A 23495-nucleotide genomic window follows, 5' to 3' on the forward strand; every position below is an offset into this window, starting at 1 on the left:
TTCCACTTCCAATTCCCTCTTCTACACTAATTAAAAAATCATTTATTTACACTGGAAAGAAAGTGTTTAATCACCTACCACTCAATATAAGATCCTCAACCAATATTTTTGTATTCCGAAGAGCAATCAAGAAGTTTTTATTATCTAAGTGTTACTATAGTATCGAGGTATTTTTTGAGGACAGTTGCGCTAATTGATGGCTTTTTTATTTTTTTATTATGGAAGTTTTATAGTTAGTACAGTCGAACCAGCTTATTGGAATTGCCTTCGTGCCAATCAAAATTATTCCTATAACCGGGATATTCTAATAACCGATCATTGGTCGCTAGTAGAAACGTTTCATGGCCTCAAATTTCTATTCCTTAAACCGGGATATTCCTTTAAGAGGTATTCTAATAAGCGGGTTTGACTGTATTTTAATGTATCTTGTACTGTGTTTGTACTATACCACGTTGTATTTTATAAATGTAAACTCATTTTTAGAAACAATAAATTTTCTCTCTCTCTCTCTCTCTCTCTCTCTCTCTCTCTCTCTCTCTCTTGGTATGCTGGAGTATCTCCCAAAAATTTTCTTACACATCTGGCCGTCGCAAGTAGTACAGTTTTCTGCATGGTCTTATACAGACGTTCATTTAGACCCAGCTTTTTTATGTTTTCGAGGAGGTTCTTCTGAATGACTCCAGTAGTAGACCTAATAATCGGCATTGTCTGGGTACTTTGCATTCTCCATGGTCTTCGTATTTGAATTTCCAGATCTTTATACTTGGTGATCTTTTCAGTAAATTTAGTTCGTAGATTATTGTTGTTAGTTATCGCCACATTACTTCCACTACTACGAGATCTGGTCTATTATGTGCCACTGTTTGACCTGGGAGTACAGTGTGGTCCCAGTATAGCTTGTAGTTGTCATTCTCAAGCATACTCTCAGGGACGTATTGATAATAATATGGCAGATGGTCCGTTTGCAGAAGTCCCAGCTTGGTAACTATCTCTTGTAACTATCTTTCCTACTGAGTCATGCCATTCCTTGTATTCATTTGCAGCAAATGCCTGGCAGATCCCTGTAGGATGTTGGATGGGTTCTTGGGTTTGACATCCGTATTGGCATTTGTCATTTTGAACCTGAGGGTCTTTTGATTTATGATTATTATTACGTTATTATGCGTTATTGATTTAATATTATCAGATTGAATTGATAGCATATTTAAGTGTATTATAATATATTTCAGGCAATACTTTGCTTAATGACTCCATCCTAATCGGAAATCTATCTAACACTAGTATGGCATTAGAGTATGAGCGCAGTGACATGACTCGCAGACTGAGCATCCTCCTCGGAGAACTGCTCTTCATCCAGTCACAAATCCAAGATGGAACTGAATCTACATCAGAACAAGATTCCTACATGAAATCCTCTGAGCTATTCGATAACGACATTTTTGCTGAGGAATTGTCAGATATTATATGCATTGCACTTGCTGAATTACCTACAACGTTGAACATATGTAGCATTGCAGAAACACTGTTGAGAGTCCACAATGGTCCTGCTATTATCTGCAGGATTGTGGCAAATTTTCCTGATTCGTTCAGAGAAGGTATGTAAAATAATAAATTTTTTAATGACATCATTATTGATATTCGAATTTATATGTTTTAGTGACAACATATTTGATCCAAACTGGAGAAAAACAAGAAGAGAACATATCCAGTGTGGTGAGAACAAAAACGATATCAATACTTTGCAAAATGAATCCCACTCAATCATTGTCTATAAGAAGTAAATGTGTGGAACTATGTCGAATGCCTGCATTGGCAATTAGTCTATCAATGGATCGTATTGGTAAAAATGGTGTTGCTGATTCCGAGGGAGATATGGTTGCTTTTGTATCAGGATTGTTATTGGGAAATGATCAAACGATACGGTAAGATATGGAGCTATTTCTTATTGTTAAAGAAATGACTTTTTTGCTTTTAGTTGCATATTACAACCAACATTGTCTTTTGAAAAATTGTTAATACATTTTTTTTAGAAATTGGATAGCCTCGTTTATCAGGACTGGTCAAAAACGCAAGGGTGAAGTATCCAGCAATGCACTGCAACAATTGCGAGAAGAACTATCGAAGAGACTGCAGAAAATCATCGATGCTTCTCCAGAAGGAGAGCTACCAGACAGTATGGTAGTACAGGCTTCGGCTTTATTGAGATTGTACTGCGCACTTAGAGGAATTGCTGCAATAAAGTAAGCCATCTTGACCAGTTTTTATTTTTAGACTTACTTGTGTTGTTACTTTAGATTCCAAGACGATGAAGTTAATCTTATTGTTCAACTGTTAACTTCGCATCCTAATCCAACACCAGCAGGTGTGCGATTTGTTTCGATAGGACTTTGCATGTTGATAGCTTGTCCTTCGTTGATTCTTTTGCCGGAACATGAAAGACGCAGTATCGAGTGGGTAAGTAGATAAAATATAAGATGACAAGATCATCAATGGCGGGAAAATGGAAATACAGGATGTTGGGATTAGGTTTCGCAGTTGCAAAAAATTTAAAGAGAAAGTTATGTCCTTCAGAATTTGCATAATGCGAATGAGTTTTACATGAGATACATAAGTTTAATTAACTTACACGCCCCATCTAAGGAAAAAGATGATGAAACAAAAACCTCTTCTACGAGCAACTGACAGATCAATATGAGCATATACAAACTATTATATAAAAATAGCAATCATTGATTGCAATGCAAAAGTGGGAAAAGAAGCTATGTATAACGTAGTAGCAAGAGGAGTACATAGCAAGCATGAACTGACAATGGCCAAAGATTAATCAGTTTTGCGATGGAAAAAATATGTATCATGTATCAATATACATAAAGTGTGGCAAACTACAAGAGAGGCAATAATTATAGCAAATGATAAAATTATTCCACAAAAGAGCCACATGAAATCAGGGAAGAATTGGTTTGATGAAGACTGCCTTAAAATAGTAGAGGAAAGAAAATTAGGACATTTGACACTAACAAATAATAATAATGGTATGAACAAACAAACAACAGAGTTACAAAGTGGACACTTAACCACCCTTTGACTTAAGGCCATGGGTACATAATTCGCAAATATTTTACGGCTATCCCTACCTTTTCTGTCTTTACATGGCAAATTACGTGTAGTAAAATTCACACTGGTATGGATATGTAAATATTACTAGAATGTCATTCTACTTGACAATATCATAATTAACTTAAGGAGTTGGCTTTTGAATGTATAACTGTTATTTGTATAATTGCAAATTATTAATTTAGTTAATAAATGTGATAATTTTTTCACTAACTATGTATTCAGTGACTGTAATAATTTATATGTACAACAAAAACTAATACTCAATCGAGAAAAGAGGAAAAGTGTTTTTTAATAATATATTGTTACTATGGAACGCTTACAAATTTGAACATCTTTAACAGCAAAATACTTGGATCACAGAATATATCTTGATGAACATTCTCTGCTTAGATCTTCCCTAAATAATACACAATAAATAACTTTTTATAAAGTTCACGTCTTAAATCAATTATTTATCAAATACACTATATATCAATATTATCTAATCAACAACTCAAAATATTCCCGATTCATGTCAAATATTTAAAATTGTCTGACTGACTGACAATATGCTGACAATATTCTATTCGACTGAGTGCGTTGTATGACAAAGATATATTTGGAAAATATTACCACGGACATTGTGTTCAGTTTTTTCGAATCCTGAAAAAACCAATAAATATTTTTGAAAAATTTAAACGCAGAATGAAAGACTAAATTATTATCGAAGACCGAAAGTCCCTTAGAATAAATAAAAAGTTTATTTTGAATGGGATATTTGAAATTAAAAATCACACTAAATTTTCTCTTAGTTTTTCACCCCTGTAACTTATTAAAATAAACATTATAGAAGTTCTCAGCGACTTTCGGCCCTCGCTAATAACGTAATCTTTCATTCTGCGTTTAAATTTTTCAAAAATACTTATTAGTTTTCTCAGGATTCGAAAAAAATGAATCCCCATTTGAATAGCATTGCTGCCGAAAATACGTACCCATCCCCTTAACCACAAAAGACCTCTTAGATCGAGTGGAATCGAAATAGATAAAAAGTTTTTGTTGATGATCTTAGTTTCAAATATTTGGAAAAATAAAACATACATTTTTATATTAGCACAATATTAACAAATAATTTCCTTAGGTTCAATGGTTGGTCAGGGAAGAAGCTTACTTCGAGTCAACTAGCGGAGTAACAGCATCTTTTGGCGAAATGCTACTGTTGATGGCGATTCATTTTCACAGCAACCAGTTGAGCGCCATCTGCGATTTAGTGTGTGCAACGCTCGGTATGAAAATCGCCATAAGACACAACAATATGACCAGAATGAAGCAGGTATTTACTCAAGAAATCTTCACTGAACAAGTCGTCACTGCGCATGCCGTTAAAGTACCTGTTACGAATTCTTTAAATGCCAATATGACTGGTAAGATATTTTTTTACAAAAATTTTTTACAACTCTAAAACTTTTTTTCCTTAACCCGGCACCTGCCACGTGGCTTTGCAAGGCGCCAACTGCCACGTGGGGTGCTCACAGCCTTAAAAAGTGGGGTGCCCTTAAAAATTTTCTGTGATCTACTTGTTTAAAAAACAAAATAATGTGTTGAGTAACACAAGAATATAAAAAACATGTTTTATTAACTTATTAGCCACTAACATGTTATAACAGTTAAAAAATAAAATGAAAATGGTGTTATAAGCAAACTAGCAAGTACCAAGCCATAATAAATGAAGTCAAGTAAAATATCTAAAAAAATTAAGATTTATTGAGTATATAGTCTATATTAATAATTTAAATCAGTTATTTCAATAAAAAAAATGTAAACTTGACCTGTTTATCAAAAATACAAAAAAAAATTTAAAACTTAAAGTGCCAGATGATGACACCCCAATTCGACTTAAGAGCTATAAGTTCAGAGTGACACTAAATAACCACTTCAAACATTAACACATCTATGCTATATAATATTGTAGAAAGCTACTATGACGCACAGCTCCGTTACCAAACTTGAAATACCAAATATTTGATAAAAATGTGTTATGGGGTGCTGGTAGCACCCCACGTGGCAGGTGCCGGGTTAATATTTTCTGTTCCTCAATATTTTCCATGCATCCCTTACTTTTAATCTTCCCAAGCTATATCTTTACATTTTTTTGTGTCAAAATTGTTTTTCTCTGCTCTTTATTTCTTTTTTTTTTGTTTCATAAGTTTGCCTTCTATGTTCTTTTCTATCTTCATGAGCTCATGTGGTCAGCCACTTTTGCTAAGCTTTCTTCTTTTCTTTTACTTGGTTTCTCTTTCTATCTTTTAGGAATACACCAATGTAGGTTGTCCACCAATATATTTTTTTGTTTTTATAATTTATCTGGTCATTTTTCTTTCAATGCCTTCTTCTGCTGGTTGGTAATTTGGGATTTCATGGTTTCATATCGTTCTACAAACCTTGTTTATTACTTACTTTTATCAAAAATGAATATCCATTTTCAATTTCGTTGCAACACGAAACTACAGTCGCATCATTATTCCAGTTCAATCAGAGAGTGCAGCAAGCAGCTCTACCGGTTTCGAAACTTATTAGTCTCTCATCAGGAGGCACATATGCTGCTCTCTCTGACCCAACTAGGACAAACCCCGGCGTGCAGTCACGGATTGCAACGAACGAAATGGCAGGGATGCTCTAGCGGCAACTGCTATCAAAAAACTAAGTTTTCAATCTAATAGCACATAAAACAACATCCAAAAATGTCATTCTACATCCTACCAGACTGAAAACAATGGGAACCTTCTCTGGTAACACCTCCGAGGCTTCTACAATTTGCAAACCATAGAACAATGCGAACCTTCTCTGGTTACACCTCCGAGGCTTCTACAATGTGCAAGGCTTTATTTCTTATGTATATTCTTGATCTCACCAAATTGTGGTTTGATCCACAGCTGGCTCCTCTCTTTTCTTTTTTTGATTTTACTATTTTTTCTCATTTAACTATTTTTCCTAAAGTCTCCAACGACTTCTTATTCATCCGATTTTATAAAACCTATGTGTTAAAAGATTTTGTAATGACTTCCAGGTTTTCTACCGATCCACTGTATTCACCAACTTCTGAAATCAAGAGCTTTCGCAAAACACAATGTTAACATCAAAAAATGGATATACAAACAAATTTGTACGAGCGTCAGTCCTCTACATCCCGTTCTGAGAATGTTGGTAGAGGTTTACGTCAACAGCATCATATTGCCATACGTCCATACGAACAAGCCATTGACAGAAAACGAAATACGCAAAGTAAGTGAAGTGAAATTTTAATAAAAGTGAACTATTTACTGTATTACTCAAATTTTGAGTATTGGAACTATCTTTCGGACCTTTTCGTAGACGAGTAAGACGAAAGGTGATTGCATATTGTAGAATCCTTTTTTCTTTTTTTTATTCGTCGTCTCTTAGCTTATAAATTGTAAAAGTCAGAGATAAAGGATGTTACCAGAAAGTGGTTTCCAAGAAAGGTTTCAGATTTAAATCGTTATGTGTTATTTTAATTTTATTTTAATAGCGAATTTTGTATCTGGGACCTTTCTACTTTTCTGAAATTTTAATATTGAAACACTAGTTCCAAAGTGTAATAAGTGTGAATTTTATGGATTTGGAGTTTAGTTTTGGGAAGTGCTTCAATAACCAATATTTACGAGTTCCAAAGGGTAACAACTCTATAATAACGTTCTGTGAAGATGTCACACATATATTTTGTGATAAAACTTTAATTATTATTTTAATTCCAAAGTGTAACAATTCGAGTTGTTACCCTGTTTTCTCGTAAATACTGATTCCTAATTTGTTACACTTTAGAACTGGTGTATCGTTTGATTTGTATTATTATTTATAAGTTAATTAGAAATTGTATGTGCCCTGTCGATTGTCGAGTGTCGATTGTTGGCTGAAATTCATCAAGTCATAAAAATCATAATTCCAGGTTTTCCAAAGTTCCATATTTGGCCAATACTTCGATCAAAAGCACTCAATCTTCAACATGGACTTCGAAGTAAACTCCGAATATCAAGATGTTGTCGTAGATAATACGAGTCTAACGCCCCAACTTCTACTCTTGTATTATCTGTTACTGTACGAAGACTGCAGATTAAACAACTCTCATCTGTTGGCTGCAAGCGGTAGGAAAATTAAGAAGTACACTCCGGAGTTTATGTCCGAACTACCTATTAAGTATCTATTGCACCACGCCCAAAAAGATCAAAGCTCCTATTCAGGTATGTCTTTTTATATCTATTAAAGTTTGCGCCAGTTTGTCGATAGTCGAAACAGTTTCGTGACAAAAAAAAAAAGAATGTGTACTTTGTACGCACGTAAGAAGTTATACTTCTATTATATGATTTCAACGAAATCAATATACTTTAAACAGTTTATTTATATTTAATTTAACTAGTAAACTGATTTTAATACTTACTACTTTCCAAAAATTTTTATTAAAACAATATCAAAAATTAAAAAAATAAAAGAATAAAACACACACAAACACATTGAAAAATGCCACAAAGAAATGATTTCTGAACAATAATTGTTGCCAAAAATTTTAACTAAATACGTATTTTCTGAAAAAATTATATAATAATAAATATACTGATGTGATCTTGATTATTGATATGAGATAATATTCTTATATGTCATTTAATTTAATCAATGCATTAATAATAATCTAATTAATTTACCAGATCACATATCAATATGTTTTCAATCTCAGGGCTTTTTAGAAAATTAATTACTTACTTACGTGGCTTCTAAGTATTTCTCAATGGTTCCTAATCGGGATAGGAAAGAAAAGAGTAAAATAATACACACATATGGGTTACAATTATAATCAAAATATTGTTTATTTTATTTAAATGGCAATCACTGCTTAATATTTGCTATATCTTATTATTCTTAAACATAACATTTACACATGGGAATCTTATTTCCTTTTGGTTTCCAATTGAAAGTTTTTATTAACATTTAACTATTATGATTTATTAGCAACAATTCTATTTAAGTTTGATGAAGCTTTTCTGATATTATTGATTATGTTCTTCAATTTTAAATGTGGTATTTAATACGAAAAACCCATACATTCATGTCCAAACAAATGAGACTGACCTTTTTCTGGTGAACTGAGAATGTCTTCACACAAGACCCGTTTCCTGCTATCCTTGGCTGCGATCAACACCTCGTCCTGGCTTCCAGTAATGTTCTCCTTTGAAAACTAGCTCGTATAGCTCCCGTTCCTGCTTCTGTCGTGATGCCGTGTTTCTACCTTTTTCGAAACTTCAATCAGCTACCGGGACACTCTTGGCTCAAGGAGGTTCTTTACTCTCGACCTGGCCTACCTCTCGTTCCACGATAGATACTCCACACTCACGGAACTACACCGGCCTTCTCACTCTCCGTACACTACCGTCTACTACTGGACTTCACTTCTCGACAGCTCAAAACATTCTCATCTCTATTTGTCATTCATTCCCCTACTTTCTAAATATCCCTTCCAGATTCACAAATCAACCTTCCACCACCAACTCTCATTCGCAGTATTCCTCAAAACCAATTTTTAATCTTTCTAAATATGCTTAATGGATTTCCAAAAAAAATAGTTAATTCCCATTCTAAAATTACTTTCTACTATTTACAAAATTTAATGACCTATTATCTACTTCAACTGAGTCTTATTTAGCATAGGCTAATGATCGAACCTTCCGCGAACAACGATAATGGTACGCCATTCACTTTGTTTATTCTAAGCGCATTTTCCCGAGTTTCGTTTAATCACTTCTTAAAATTAAATATAACAATTTGTTGTATACAGGTTGTTCTAAATTTATATGCCCGTGGTTGAGAAAATTGAAAATATTTTATATTAAATTGAATTCTGCTTATAATTATCAAAATTTAATTTTCAGATCAAATAGAAATATAACAATACTTACAATCATAAAATGTATAAAGAAAAATAAAAAAAAATAGTAACTTGGGGATTCGAACCCGCTTCCCGTCGATCCCGCCGATCGAAATTCGAAGTGCTTTCCGATTGCGCCACCTTCGCGTATCTGTCATGTGGGAATATACACCAACTAAACGTTTACACCATAAACTTTTTGACAGTTGTTTATTACTTATATGAATTTAATCAAATTAGTTTGATTTTTGTGGAATTAAAGGAATATTGTGTGGAATAACAATATATTAGTTGAATATCGGTAGAAATTTTGATGGTAATCAAATTATGTAAATCAAAGCATTACATACTATTTTTGTAGATTCATTTTAAATTTTCCGAATAGGTAGGTACTTATCTAATTTTTTATTAGGATACTGAAATATTTACAATTATTACGTAACTGTCGCTTTTAAAAAGTCACTACAATTATAAACTTGCTTTTTTCTCTGCCATCACAACAATAAAAACTAATATGCACAACATTTTTTATCCATAATCTCCATATTGAACAATTATTGACAGATGATTTTAACACCCAATCAAATCCCGTATAACGTTTGAGCGACTAATTCCATACTCTCGGTGTGCGCATGCGCCAGGCAATGTAAAAATTCACCCTCGTGCCTAAAGAAGTATAACTTTAAAAACGGGATAGTTTCTGAAAGTTGGCTGTATACCATCTAGTTAAGTAACTTTTAACGTGAAGTAAAAACTCCGTGGTGTAGTTGGCTACACCAGGGAGTTGGCTCTATAAAATTAAATTAAGAATTATAATTTTAAAAATCCAAAAGGATTAAATTGATTGCTCAGAACGTTTTAGGACTTATCAGTCCATCTTCAGTGAATTCCGTGTCCTTGCAAAATAGCCACAATGCCAAATTCTGGTTGGATTAAATGTTCAATCTACATTACAGTTGGAAAAATGAAAGAATGCCCATGCGTCATCGATGATATGCATACGAATCAAATCAAAAATTTCTAGTCAAAGCAAAGTCTAAACCAAGTTAATACTGAAAATAAACGAATGTGACTACTACCCCACCGTACGATTTTTCGCTACGTAAGAATGTGTCAAAAATTTTTTGTGATGTTATTCTTTTTCTGATAATATATATTTATTGGTGATAAATGTGTTACTATAACTACCGTAATTAATTATTTGATATAGATTAATAATACAAAAATAATGAGTAACTGAGTAAGCAAATATAGTATTATGAATTTCTCCATGTTAAAGTTGCCAGTGGATGTAAATAGTAACAGGAATTTAAAAAATGTCGTTTATGTCATCTGCATTAGGTGATTTAAAATGAAAGTAAACTTAATGAATTCAGATCATTAGGTATCCAGATCATTTTCCAGACATTATCTGCAATAAATGTACATTCGTAAAAATATACTAATCTGTAATTTCATACACTATGATTGAAAAGTCAGAGTAATATGTATACGTTTGGCGAACTGATAGACAGAAGTTAACCATATTGACAGATGATTACTTACAAATTTTATTTACCTATTTTAATTAAATAAATACTTACCAAACCAAAAATACAATATAATATCAAAATAGCTCTTAAAAGAACTGAGTTTATTCAAATGAATACGACTGATTATTAAAATTTATAAACTCTACCGAACCTAACCCAGTTTCACTGTCAAAGTGACAGAAATCGAATCTGTCAGATTATAGTTGACAAGCACGATTACTCGAATAGTAGTTTATACAATCATTATCTCTACTCATGTTGAATGTTTTTCTAAGATATACAGAAATAGTCAAGTGTGAGTTTAAATTTTCTACTATATTAATATAACTACGTTGAACAGTTGTATCGCCGTCTCACTCTGTCAATTATAAATATGTAACTGCGTATGTCTTGGATAAAGTTTTTGGTTAGTAGACAACACTTAATAATCTATCTCTCTCGTTTGTTATTTATAAAAAAAGGCAGCAAATCCAAAATGTGTGCTTGATATGATCGTTCATGGGTATTCTTTAATTGTTCCGACTGTATAAAGAAGTGAAAATAATGCGACTTAAAGTCGATGGCAATGGATTGCCTCCAGAAACATGTGAGTGCTCTACATTCACATAATTTTACGTCTGCTTTGGACCGCGCTAGTCTGCCAAATCTCCGGGAGAACGTGTCCCAACTCATGTGAGGGTCAAATGATGCCCGGTGCTTAATCATGAATTATTTATAACATCCATGTTATTTAAAACAAGTTTTGTGTATGTGTCCATGACTGTATCATTTTAAAGGGTTTTTACCCATATATTTTCAGTTTTGGTGGCTTAGCATGTGAACGTCCTGTTCTGCACTGATGATGATCTGTGATCGAAAACGTTCTGCATTTGTGATGTAGCCCTTTTTAGGGAATTTTTAGTAAATTATATACCTTTTATAAAGGATTTTACTTAAAGTTTTGTAAAGTCTTAACTATTTTTAAATTGATTGCAACCAGGCTGTCCCTTGATTTCTGGGAATGAGGGCATTTGGCCTATCTTAACGGCGTATATCCTTATTTAGTTTTTCACTGATTCCCTGATAAAAAAATTTACTAGAAAACCATTGCCAGATCGTTTTTTGCAGGTTTATTTGGCCCCCTATTAAAACTCCTGGCCACTCATTTCCCCCACCTAACGCTAGTGGAGGACTGGCTGGATGACATGGCTATGCACACGGAGCACAAACCCGTCCACATACCCGAGGTGTCCGTGGTGGAAGCGTTCGATGAAATAGAAACTAACCCCATGAAGTGTGCGAAACTTCTGCAAATGTTGCTAAAGCAAGAAGCTATCGATATCTGGCCTTTTGTGGAAATTTTCGCCCAACACTCCAGGAGTTTTCTGGGGGATAACGTCCCGAGATATTTACAAGATTTATACAAGGACGTGTGGTTCAGACTTAACACTGTATTGCCCAGGAGATTATGGGTTCTGACTGTTAAAAATCTTGTTGATGACTTTTCAAGTTTAACAAGAATTGATGTTGCAGAGGATCCCTTACAGGTATGAAAAAATCACACTTTGTGACATGTACAGCTGCGGACATTGAATAGTTTACACCCTTACCCCCTCTTACATATCCAGTAGCCGATTTTTTGAATTATTACCTCGTTTAAACGAAAATTTTACGTCAGTGATGTTAATTACTAGTGGCGAACCCAGAATAGGTTTGATTCAATTAAAAAGTCAAAATAAAATAAATCTATTTTTTTTTTATTTAGCTAATGCCTCGACAACTAATGGCCATTGGCATGGTAGGTACGGTGAATTTTTGCAGTTAGGTACCTAGTGTCATGTGTAGTGTGTGTGTTGAGTAAGTGTCTTGTTACTTTGCAAAGTCGACGTCATTGTCTTTGGTGAGTACCGATCCCACAAGGACAGAACCTATTTTTCATTTTATAATTCATTAATTTATAATAAAAAAAATTTCTGACCCTGGTGAGATTTGAACTCACGACCATTCGGACCTTTCGATCCAAAGGTAGGCGCTCTTACCACTGAGCCACAGAGGGGGTAAATCTATTTTACAAAATGTAACAAAATGGAAATTATATAAAGAAGCTTTTTTGGATAAAATGAATTACTTTCTTAATACCGAAAATAAGGAAGTATGGGTTAAAAATATCCATTTTATTTTAAATCTATTTTATAGATTTCGAGTAAAGGCCACGGAAGAACATTAACATGAGTTTCTTCTAAACCATTCTCGAGCAATTCTATGCATATGCACCGCGCAATTGTCATGTTAGAAGATAAAGTTGATATTGAGGAATCTCTAAATAACTGATAGCAACAATATGTTCTCAAGAATATGTTTGTAATATAATCCTGTTAATTTTTCTTCTGTATGCTACTTCTTTCTTTCTTCTTCAACCGTGCTATAGAATGACAATGATCCCATCTTTGTTTGGTTTTCCAAATGCACATATGGCTCAAGTTCAAATCTGCAGCAACTTGCCTTAGTGACCAACCTTCTTTGAGTTTGGAAATTGTTCATGTTTATTACATGCCATTCAAATCCATAAGACACTTCGATTTTACAGTATTACAATGTAAAATCAAGGTGTAAACTATTCAGTGACCGCAGCTGTACAAACATTCTAAAAATATTTGTTGATGCCAATTTTAGATAATGAGATGTGACGAACGAGTATTTCGGTGTGCCCCCATGTACTCCATTGTCCTCAGAGTGTTACGAGCTAGCCTGGCATCTTCCAGAAGTCAGCTGATGCAACACTTGCAGTCTAATCTAAGGTTGGATCAAGCTGGTCAAGTTATGAATGAAGGGGATCGAGAAGATATGTGTAGGGCTTGTATTGCTGCCCAGGTAAACATTTTATTATCAAAACTTTTTTAAATTTTGTTTACTGTTTTTGTGCCTAAAAATATTTTTTTTTTTCATAAAAAATACTTACGAGCTTTTCGTCAACTTTTTAAACAAAACTGAGGTTAGTCTTCTATATAAAAAAATTTGAAACCTATTTTGATCATAATAGTATTTAATTTGACAATAATATAACAATTCAGGAGCTTGGCTGAAGGGCGAACCTGAAAAATGGTCATTTCAAAAATACTCTCATCTTCCTCACATACTTTTAAAGAATGCGTCTGTTTATTATAGCAGCATTTTTCGCCCTTCATACTCCTAAAATTTCGTAAGAAATAATATACCAATCTATTTATGTCAGAAACTGAACTGCATAATCGTCTAGAAGAGTAAGGGCGAACCCACAAGCTTTCGTTGCGTTTCCGTTCAAGGTTCGGCCCTTCTCCTCTGTTAACGCGCCGGTGTTTCTGCAATTTTGTAGCTTACTTAGTAGCTTTAATTGGTGATAGTGAGATACAGTGAGATACATAAAACGAAGCAACCGTAGACAATGAAAATCAAATTGAATTCAATTGAAGCTTTATTTGTGAATTTTATTGAAAACACTAGAGATGTTTATTTTTATAGAATAAAAAGTATTAAACCTCTTTTTTTATTTCATAAAAATCTTGCAAAATCCTCTTAAGTTTTTAATATCTACCTGAAGGATTTCCATACCCTAGGAAAAGATTAGGGTGTAATTTGCATAATAGTAGAGAAATTAAATTTGCATAAAGTTTATTGTATATTGTAATTTTTATTAGTACTTGACGATAAACTTTCCGCTTACAAAGGCGCCTTTTATTATTCTGTTTAACGTTTCTGAGAAAAGATTGTAGTGATGAGCTCATGTACTGATAGAACGTGACACCCACAAAAACCATCTTAACAAAGGGAATATAAGGCATAAATAAGAAGGATTATTATAGTAATTTTACAAGTTAATACTTTATTATATCAATTTACTATTTTAGTTGGGAACGAGCCATAAAATTAAAATAATAATTTCTAAGATTTACACGTTTTATTCACTTGTAAAGATTTTTTGTCGCCATTGTAATAATACGCATTGTACACCGTATCCCTCGGTAGAGCGCACGCTTTAGTAGAAATGCGACGATAAACCGCATAATCTAGTAGCATCACTGGTTCGCCCTTACTATTCTAACGTGTTTGTAAACTTTAACTCAGTTTTCCCGAAACATCGTTTTTGCAGTTCGCCCTTACTCCTCCAAGCTCCTGAATTTATACTTTATATCCTTTAAAATTTATTTATTTCCTCTTACAAAAAATTTTCAATACCGCCCTGCCTAACTTTTGACCTTTCATTTTCTGACATTGACAGTGACAGTAAGAATTTAATATAACCTAGAAATTGCAAATGTCATTGTAAATAAACATTGAAATTATCTGATTTTTCGTGAAAAATAGTGAAAGTGAAAACAAAATGGATTATAGGGATGGAAGAAAACACGAACGATATAAACACAAACGAAGAAAATCAAGATCTAGATCATCTTCACCTGCAGCAAAACAACCCCGACTTAAAAAGACTGTTTTGGACTACAAAAGAGAACTTGTAAGGTTCCTAGAAGAGCAAGCTAACTTAGGCAATACAAACGACTTTTGGAAGTTTTATGAAAAATACAAATCCTTACAAACAATACAAAAATCTGACGCAGATAAAACGAAACTACTCAATATCGAATTCATGAAAGAAATTCCTCTTTTGTACGAAAAATTGCCTGTACTAGACAAAAATGGTAGAAGGGTAGAAATATCGATGGATGAGTTCAATGATTTTTTGCTCGTTATAAAAGTTTACCAGGATTTTCAACAAAAAATGAGTTTTTCCAAGTTGAGAAAGCTAAAACTTTTCCAAAACGATTTACCGATTGCGCAACACAAAACTGAAATAATCGAAAAGCTGAAAGCGTCTAGAATACTCCTAATAGCAGGTGATACAGGCTGTGGCAAGTCAACGCAAGTACCACAATATGTGTTAGAAGCGGGATACAATAAAATTGTGTGTACTCAACCTAGACGAATTGCTTGTGTTAGTTTAGCAAAGAGAGTATCTTATGAAACGTTAAGTGACTACAAAAATACCATAGGGTACCAGATCAGGTTTGAGAAGACAAAGAGGGCTGATACTAAAGTTATTTTTATGACGGAAGGGCTTCTTTTAAGGCAAGCGTCAGAAAAGGAAACCTTGGAATCGTATGATGTTATAATTTTGGATGAAGTGCATGAAAGAAATTTACATGGGGACTTTTTAATAGGTATGTATAAGAATATTTATTTATTTTACCATAAAATTCAATATTTTTCGTGCAGTATTTAACAACACTAAACAAATCGGGATTTTTGACATTTTTTCATTATATTTAGTCTTCAATACCAAAATTGCTTGATAGTTTGATAGCTAAACAGCTGTTTTGGTTGTGCAGCTTGGTTATGCTTGGTTGGGCTTATCTCAGAGTCTTGGTATCGTTTTTTATGCAAAAAAATCTACGGCTACTAATTTAGTTTGCTATCAGACCGACCTTATGAAACAAATCGAGGGTCAAAAATAGAAAACGTTACATATTACTGATTTCAGTAAAGCATTTGATTGTGTTGATTATTAAATTCTTCATCCAAAATTGATTTCTGTAAGATTTCTTGTTCAGTTTGTTGAGTGGATCAAAAATTTGCTTAAAAAGATGCCCATGTCATTTCTCCTTTCTCTTTTTGTTTAGACATGACTACTGTCTGATTTTCAATTTGCCTCCAGTAAGTTGTTGTTCCAGCGTTTTCGTGGTCTTTCCACTGATTGTCTTCCTAATGGAAATCGTTTCTTGCTGTCTTTACTGCTCTATTTATCTCTGTTGTTTCTAACATTCTTTTTGTTCTGTATATCAGGTTGTGTTTCTGCTGTGTATGTTGTTATTGGTCTGATGAGTGTTTTGTAAATTCTACTGCTCATTAGAGAGAGAATTATAGTTTATTGAGCCATACTGCTCATTTTTTTTCCTGATATTTTCCATATTATTTCATTCAGGCCACTTGCAGCTCTGGTTGCACTATTCATTTGATCTTCCACTTTTGTTTCTAGCTGTTTCATGCCTGTGTGATATGTATTATACTGTACATCCATATATTTTATCTAATATGCAGACAAATGTTTTCAGGCATAATGAAATGTCTTCTACATCAAAGAGACAACTTCAAGTTAATTCTAATGTCAGCAACAATAAACATACAATTATTTTCAAATTACTTCTCTGAAGAAAATATACAAATAATACAAGTACCAGGAAGACTATACCCAATAGATATTCAGTATAGACCTATAGTAAAAGATCCATATGAAAGAAAGAGAGAGAAATTAGACTGTACGCCATATTTGCAAATTTTGCAGTTGATAGATGAAAAATACACTCAAAATCAAAAGGGCGATATGTTGGTTTTTCTAAATGGATTTTCAGAGATCTCAACTTTAGCTGATGCTGTTACTGACTACAGTGAGAGTAAGAAGAACTGGATCGTCTTGCCATTACATAGTTCATTGTCTCTGGAAGAACAGGATAAAGTATGTAAATGTTAAAAATAATTTATTAGAAAGGAATACACACTAGGATTGATTTTAGGTATTCGACTATCCTCCTGAGGGTGTTAGGAAATGTATTATTTCAACAAATATAGCCGAAACATCAGTCACAATTGATGGAATACGATTTGTTGTTGATTCAGGCAAGGTGAATAGAATGAACTACAATACGCAGATTGGGGTAAACAAATTAAGTGAATGTAGTATATCCCAAGATAGTGCTAAACAAAGATCAGGTAAGAAATATTATATTAGGTGTTAAATATACCTTCTTTGATTTAAATTTCTGATTTTCCAAAATTAATCCGTTCTACATTCTGTTTCATGTAAAGGCACAAAGGCACCTCTTAATATAAAAAATGACTAAGTCTTAACTGCATATTTTTAAGGTAGAGCTGGCCGTACAGGCCCGGGCATATGCTTTCGACTGTACTCTGAAGAAGATCTCAAAAGCTTCGAAGCTTTCACTCCTGCAGAGATTCACCAAGTACCGTTAGACTCTTTATTGCTGCACATGATTTCGTTAGGTCTTAACGACATAGCAAATTTCCCATTCATAGAAAAACCGTCGGGGGAAAAACTAGAGGAAAGCATGGAAAAACTTAAGTTTATTGGAGCATTAGAGTTGGATAAGGAATTTTTAGCTTTGACGCAATTGGGAGACTCCTTAAGTCAATTGCCCGTCGATTTAAAAATAGGTAAGGGTGTTAAAAATATAATTAAATATTTGTGAAGTTGATTATGCTTTTATTTTTAGGTAAGATGTTGATTATGTCGACCGTATTTGGCAATGTTAACTCCGTGCTAGCGTTAGCGTCTCTTCTGAGCGTTCAGAGTCCCTTAACGCAGAAGGCTCAGAGGGATTTAGAGGCCCGAGACCTTAGAAAACCTATAGAATCAGATCACGGAGATCCCATAATTTTACTTAATTTCTACAAAGAATGGTTAACTGTAAAGCAGTCCTCAACTCCAGCTAAAGGACATTCAAGGAGGGAGGGAGGGTATAGTTCGAAGGTCTGGGCAAGAAAAAGGTATGTATATATGATTTTGCCTCACTTTGTGATTGTACTGACTTTCTTTTGATTTAATTAGTTTATTCTTCTCGCAGATGTTCTAGATTTGTCTCGCATACTCTCTCATTAGCTTCAATCATCACTCTTATACTTCCAGTGATGTTATTTTAAAAAAAAGTGAATTTATTTGTAGATGTATCGAGGAGCAACGTTTCTATGAAGTAACAAAACTGATCGAACAATTCAGAGAGATTTTGCAAGAAGCTGACTTCTTACCGAAGATAACCGAAACGAATCTAAGTAGTGGAGAACGGTCTATCAGGCTGGGTGAACTGAAACAACTGAAATCTATGAGATATAAGTTGAAAAACGAAGAAAGATCTAAGAGTAGAAAACAACTGAAATACGAAATGTATAATTCCGGAGAAGCTGGTGAAGATAGTGGAAAAGTGGATATCAGAGATGTGGAGTTTAGGATATCGCATGACTTTAAAAGGTAAGTCTTTGATTCAATTGATAACTGACAAACGAAAAATGTAGATCTTCGTAGAATTATAGCCTTTTTCAGAGTTTGTTTTTTATTGTATGTTTTAGACGTAAGAGTATAAGAGTTTGTAAGTAAATTATCTACTGTAGGCTATAGACTTTAGTATTTCTTCTTTTGTAAATTGTAAAGCTTAAAGTTTGTCTACTTTGTTCATTATCGATTTCAGGCATTGTTTTCTATGGATTGTAGACTGTAAACTTGTCTTTTGTAGTTTGTAGACTTTAAAATCGGTCTTGTCTAGGTTCTGGACGTCAAAATTCGTATCTTGTAAGTTGTGTAGTCCAGAATTTGTTTAATATGTCCATTAACGATTTCAGATATTGTTTTCCGAGGGTTGCAGACTACAGAATTCGTCTTTTGCTGTTTTGTAGACTTAAAATTGGTCTTTTGTAGGTTCTGGACTTTAAAATTGGTTTTTTGTAAGTTCTGGACTTCATCATTTGTCTTTTGTAAGTTATAAATATCAGCGTTTTCCTTCGTTTGACTGTAGACTTCACGGGTTTTCTCCTCAGAAGTTTCAAATTTCGGATCTTGCCTTTTGTAGACTTTCTGTTCGGTAGATTGCAGACTTTGCTTTTTATGTTGTTCTCTTTAAGCTTTGTAATTTTTTTACGTTGTTCATTTCAATCGTTGAGATTTTGTAAGTTTTGGCTTCAAACACTTTTTTATGTTGTAGATTTTTAGATTCTTTTGGTCGTAGACGTCAAATTTTTTTTACTTGTAGGCCCATACTTTGTCACAATGGCGTTTCTAATAAAGATGTGAATAATTCTTGAATGTTTTGACTTTCAGGCTTCAACAACTGTTAAACGAAGCATCTGCTGACAGCCACAAAGACCTTATGATGCTGAAACTAATCCTAACAAGCGGTCTTTATCCACAGATAGCAGTGGAAGATGAGTTCAACTCCTCCAAAACAGTTTCAGAGCGGCTGTATCACACCAAACACAACAATTATGTTTTTCTTCGTCCTGATGGCTATTTCGCCTCGAATACAGAAGTTTTGGAATTGCACAACGACGACATAGAAGTACCTCCAACTGGGTACTTCAGTAAAAGACCTATCAGCAGGAAGCACCAAGTGTTAGTGTATCAGACGATACTGGAGACGAAAAAAGTGTATTTGGTGAATACTATGAGAATGCCGGCTTTACAGACGTTGCTACTTTTGGGGAAAACTGTATCTACAAATGCTACGTTCACCAAGTTCGTAGTGGACGATTTTTTGCTCTTTGACGTACCTTATTTTGGACAAGGTGAGGTCTATTTTAAAGGGTATCTACAATTAAGGTAGGCAAAAGGCCCTCACTCCCAGAATTCATTTTTTTAATCTTTTTTACGCTCTATGTGATAAACTGAGTGCAATTTTAGCATGTTTTCAAAACAAAGTTTTGTAAAAGTCTCAACTAGGTGTGTAAATTTTTTGAAATTTTTAAATGTAGTGCAATCCATCGAAAAAATGTCGTTTTTGGGGAGAGGTGTCAGGCTAAAATCGCGCTCTTATTTTTTTAATTACATAGAACATAAAAACATGAAAAAAGTTGAATTCTGGGAGTGGGGACATTTTGCCTATCTTACCGGTTGGCCTTTCACAGATTTACGTCAAAATAAAAAGTATTTTATTTGTTTTTAGTATTAATGCAGCAATCTTTTTTACTTTTAGGCAAAGCATTATTAATGAAGGCTATAGAGTTAAGGAAAATATGGAAAATCAAACTAGAAACAAAGTTGAAAAACCCTGCAAGCGAAAAAGTTGACCAAAAATATTTATTCCATTTAACCGAAAATTTAGTAAATTATATGACCACAGAAGTGAGCTACAACATCAAGAGACTTCTACCAGCAGATCTCAAAGAGATATACAACCACGACTGCGAGCTATTTGAAACTGAAAAAGTAGATAAAAATCCTTTTGTTGAAGACTACCCCATCACGAAGAATTACCAATACGGTGGAGTAAATATTACGGAAAATGTCGTGTATGCGTGTCTTCTGCAAGAACAATGGTCCTACGAACTAGAACAAGAAATTTGCAATACTCCTTTTATTTGTAAACACTGTCAATCTTCCAGATTGGGTTCTACTCTATTTAGCAACATTCGACACGAAGAATTTTGTAAAGATAAACGTAAGGCACCGGTTAACGACAGTATTAATGAAGAAGTCAGCGTTGTTAAGCCAAATTCCAGATCTTACCATTGTACAGTTTGTGGGAAAGATCTGATGCTGACTCCTGTCGATATCTTAAAGCATAAAAAGTCCTGTAAATAAAGTTTATTTATTTTTGACCTGTGTTATTATTTAACGACATATTTTGAGTTGTTTTTTTAGTTATGATGACGAAACGCCCATCAGTTAATACTTTATATACTTTTTACTGTATTTAGGTCCTTCGAGCCGGATATAAGTGATTTATTCAATTAGTTTTTCCAGTCCTGCAATATCTACATAAAGTATACAAAACATTCTTGTAGTGAATTCGTCCGTGCTAAGCCAAATTCAAGAGCTTACAATTGTACGGTTATAGGAAAGATTTGTTTAATAACGCATCTCGATATTTTAAAGCTAAAAATCTTGTAAATAAAGTGTAACCTATTATTTGATGAAAAGCTCGTAAGTTAATATTGTTTTAGTTTTTTATAACTTTTTACTGTATTTTGACCTCTAGAACGGTATAAAAGTGAAATTTTTAACATATACTCCTGCAAGTGTTCCAATATCTACAATAAAATAATATAAAGCATGTGAGGTAGATGCTGAATACTTTTTTTAGTCCATTAAAAAGTTGCATCTAATGCTTAGTTTTCGTGTGGGTGTTTCAGGAATCTGCTGCCATTCAGATGTTGATCGAAACCTGTTCAGAAACGGAAAGTGATAAAACTGTACCGGGCAGAGAATGGGCTTTGCAGGAAGTTCGTTCTTTGGTCTCTAGTTATCTGCATCAAGCCTTCATTGCCGATACGACGCTCTGCAAACTAGTCCACTTCCAGGTAAGTCTTTGTGTCGACTATTAGGTCCGTAAAGTAAGATACATGAAGTTTTGGATATTGTATTCTCTCTCTTTCATATGGTGCTACAGCGCAAATCGGGCGCTGATCTCCCTCAGCATTCGCCTCAAAGTATCTCTGTCCCTGGCTGCTCTCCAGTTATCAACCCTCAATATTCTTTAGCATCTGTTCCCACTTCGTCTATCGACCTCTTCCTTGCTCTTCCTACTGGCTGACGTCCCACAATAGTTCACTAAGCGTTTTACTATGTGTCCTGTCATTATTCACTCTTATAAGGTGACCTGCTCAGCACTATCTCTGTATTTTTGCATAATTTGCTTCTTAATGTTGATATAACTCGTGGTTGAACCTCATTCTTCACATACTATTGTCGCAGATGGGTACCAATATCCTTCTTATTTTTTTACTTTATCGTACTACATACGTAGTATGAGTATAATAGATAAAGTTATAGAATCGTGCAAAAAAAAATTTTCAGATTTCACTTTTTTTTCGACGTTTTGAGTCCCCCTGAGTCTAAAAAGCAAATAAAAAACATGTCGGAAGTATGTACGTACGTATGTATGTACGTATGTACTATTGTGTTTGCATTTTATCAATCAAAAGCAAAATAAAAATTAAATTAATTTTTTTTTTAAATAACGCGGGCACATAAATTTGATACACCCTGTATATTGAGCTGTTTTAAAATTTATTAGAATTTAGTTTGGTTGTAAGTAGATTTCTCTTTTAATGAGCTTTCCGATGAACCATTAAAGACTTTTGTGAATAATTAAAGTGAAAATAACGATGTATTTAGATTTAAAATGGAAAAAGATTGTTTAGGGTATAGGTAATTATCAATTTCTAGAAATGGACAATTAAAAGAAAGTTGGAAATTTAATATCTTTGTGTCAACATGAGTATATGTTGTAGAGTTTCTCCGAAAGTAATTAGGATTGTCGGAATAATTTTGAAAATGACTGTTATGTTTGTCGAATGGAAAAGTCGAGGTTTCTGATGTTTGGAAATGTGGAAGGGGAAAAGTAGAGAGAATGATTGAGAGAGTTTGAAAAAGAAATTATTATGTTTTTGGCATCGCTAAGGAGCGGTTCGACGTTGTTAATGGATATATAGTTACCAGATACCAGTGGCTGTTTGATAGTGGAAAATAGTGTTGAAAAGTGGAACGAGAGACAGATCAAATTGAGACGAAATACCTCTTTGATTCTGTATTATTGTGAGAAGAAGAGCAGAGAATTTTTGGGAGTTTTGTTTGAATCGAGTACGTGTCAAAAGAGACCCGGCTTGTTGGAGAATTGGTGCTGGTATGCTGATAGTTTTGAAGCTGGACAACGGAGAGATGCTTTGATGAGTAGCCTTTAACATAGTCAACGAGGGAGAGCTGTTTTGGGTCACGAGAAGACATCAGAGTGAGTGAAGCAAAAGGTCAGTCAATTTATGTGAAAGAGATTTTTATGTTCGGAAACTAAATTTTTGAGTAAAAGGCATATGAATTAAAATTCCAATATTTCGAAATATAAATAGTAAATATAGGTAATCTTGCGAATACATAAATTTGTTTTTGTTTAGTTTGTTTTACCAAAGTCATCGGGAACAAACCGATAAATTGTTTTTTTTTTAACTATAATAAATTTAAGTGGTAAAAATTTCATTCGGACATCTGTGTCCACAGGTTTTCAGATTCGATAGATTTCAGAGTATTGATTTTGATAAATAAAAGACAATTCTGTATTTTTATTTTAATATTTTGCTTTATTTCTTTTCCCTATTTTATCCCGATTAGGATCAACTAAGAGATACTGAACCCACGAGAGAAGATAAGTATAACGTGAGATAATTTAGATTTTTTTTATAGTATAAAAAAAGGCACGCTGAGATTTTTTTAG

At 33.7% G+C, this 23495-nt stretch overlaps 2 protein-coding genes across 2 annotated transcripts in view; both read left to right on the forward strand.

The window, feature by feature from the left end:
• Window positions 1–23495, forward strand: part of LOC126881762 (integrator complex subunit 2) — a 53765-nt gene that overhangs the window by 5506 nt on the left and 24764 nt on the right. The window contains exons 3-12 of the mRNA XM_050646239.1: window positions 1230–1595; window positions 1658–1922; window positions 2031–2240; window positions 2295–2454; window positions 4235–4517; window positions 6161–6375; window positions 7058–7349; window positions 11665–12083; window positions 13210–13407; window positions 21421–21588. Coding sequence (XP_050502196.1) covers window positions 1230–1595; window positions 1658–1922; window positions 2031–2240; window positions 2295–2454; window positions 4235–4517; window positions 6161–6375; window positions 7058–7349; window positions 11665–12083; window positions 13210–13407; window positions 21421–21588 — 2576 coding nt within the window. The remainder of the gene's footprint in view (window positions 1–1229; window positions 1596–1657; window positions 1923–2030; window positions 2241–2294; window positions 2455–4234; window positions 4518–6160; window positions 6376–7057; window positions 7350–11664; window positions 12084–13209; window positions 13408–21420; window positions 21589–23495) is intronic.
• On the forward strand, window positions 14804–20886 carry LOC126881761 (probable ATP-dependent RNA helicase DHX34). Its single transcript, XM_050646238.1, has 8 exons — window positions 14804–15728; window positions 16620–17020; window positions 17079–17274; window positions 17428–17736; window positions 17796–18069; window positions 18245–18547; window positions 19391–19854; window positions 20262–20886. Exons 1-8 carry the CDS (start codon window positions 14894–14896, stop codon window positions 20867–20869), a joined length of 3390 nt encoding a protein of 1129 aa, XP_050502195.1. The 5' UTR covers window positions 14804–14893; the 3' UTR covers window positions 20870–20886.

This window comes from Diabrotica virgifera, chromosome 3 (assembly GCF_917563875.1).
Source record: "Diabrotica virgifera virgifera chromosome 3, PGI_DIABVI_V3a".
Lineage (NCBI taxonomy): Eukaryota > Metazoa > Arthropoda > Insecta > Coleoptera > Chrysomelidae > Diabrotica > Diabrotica virgifera.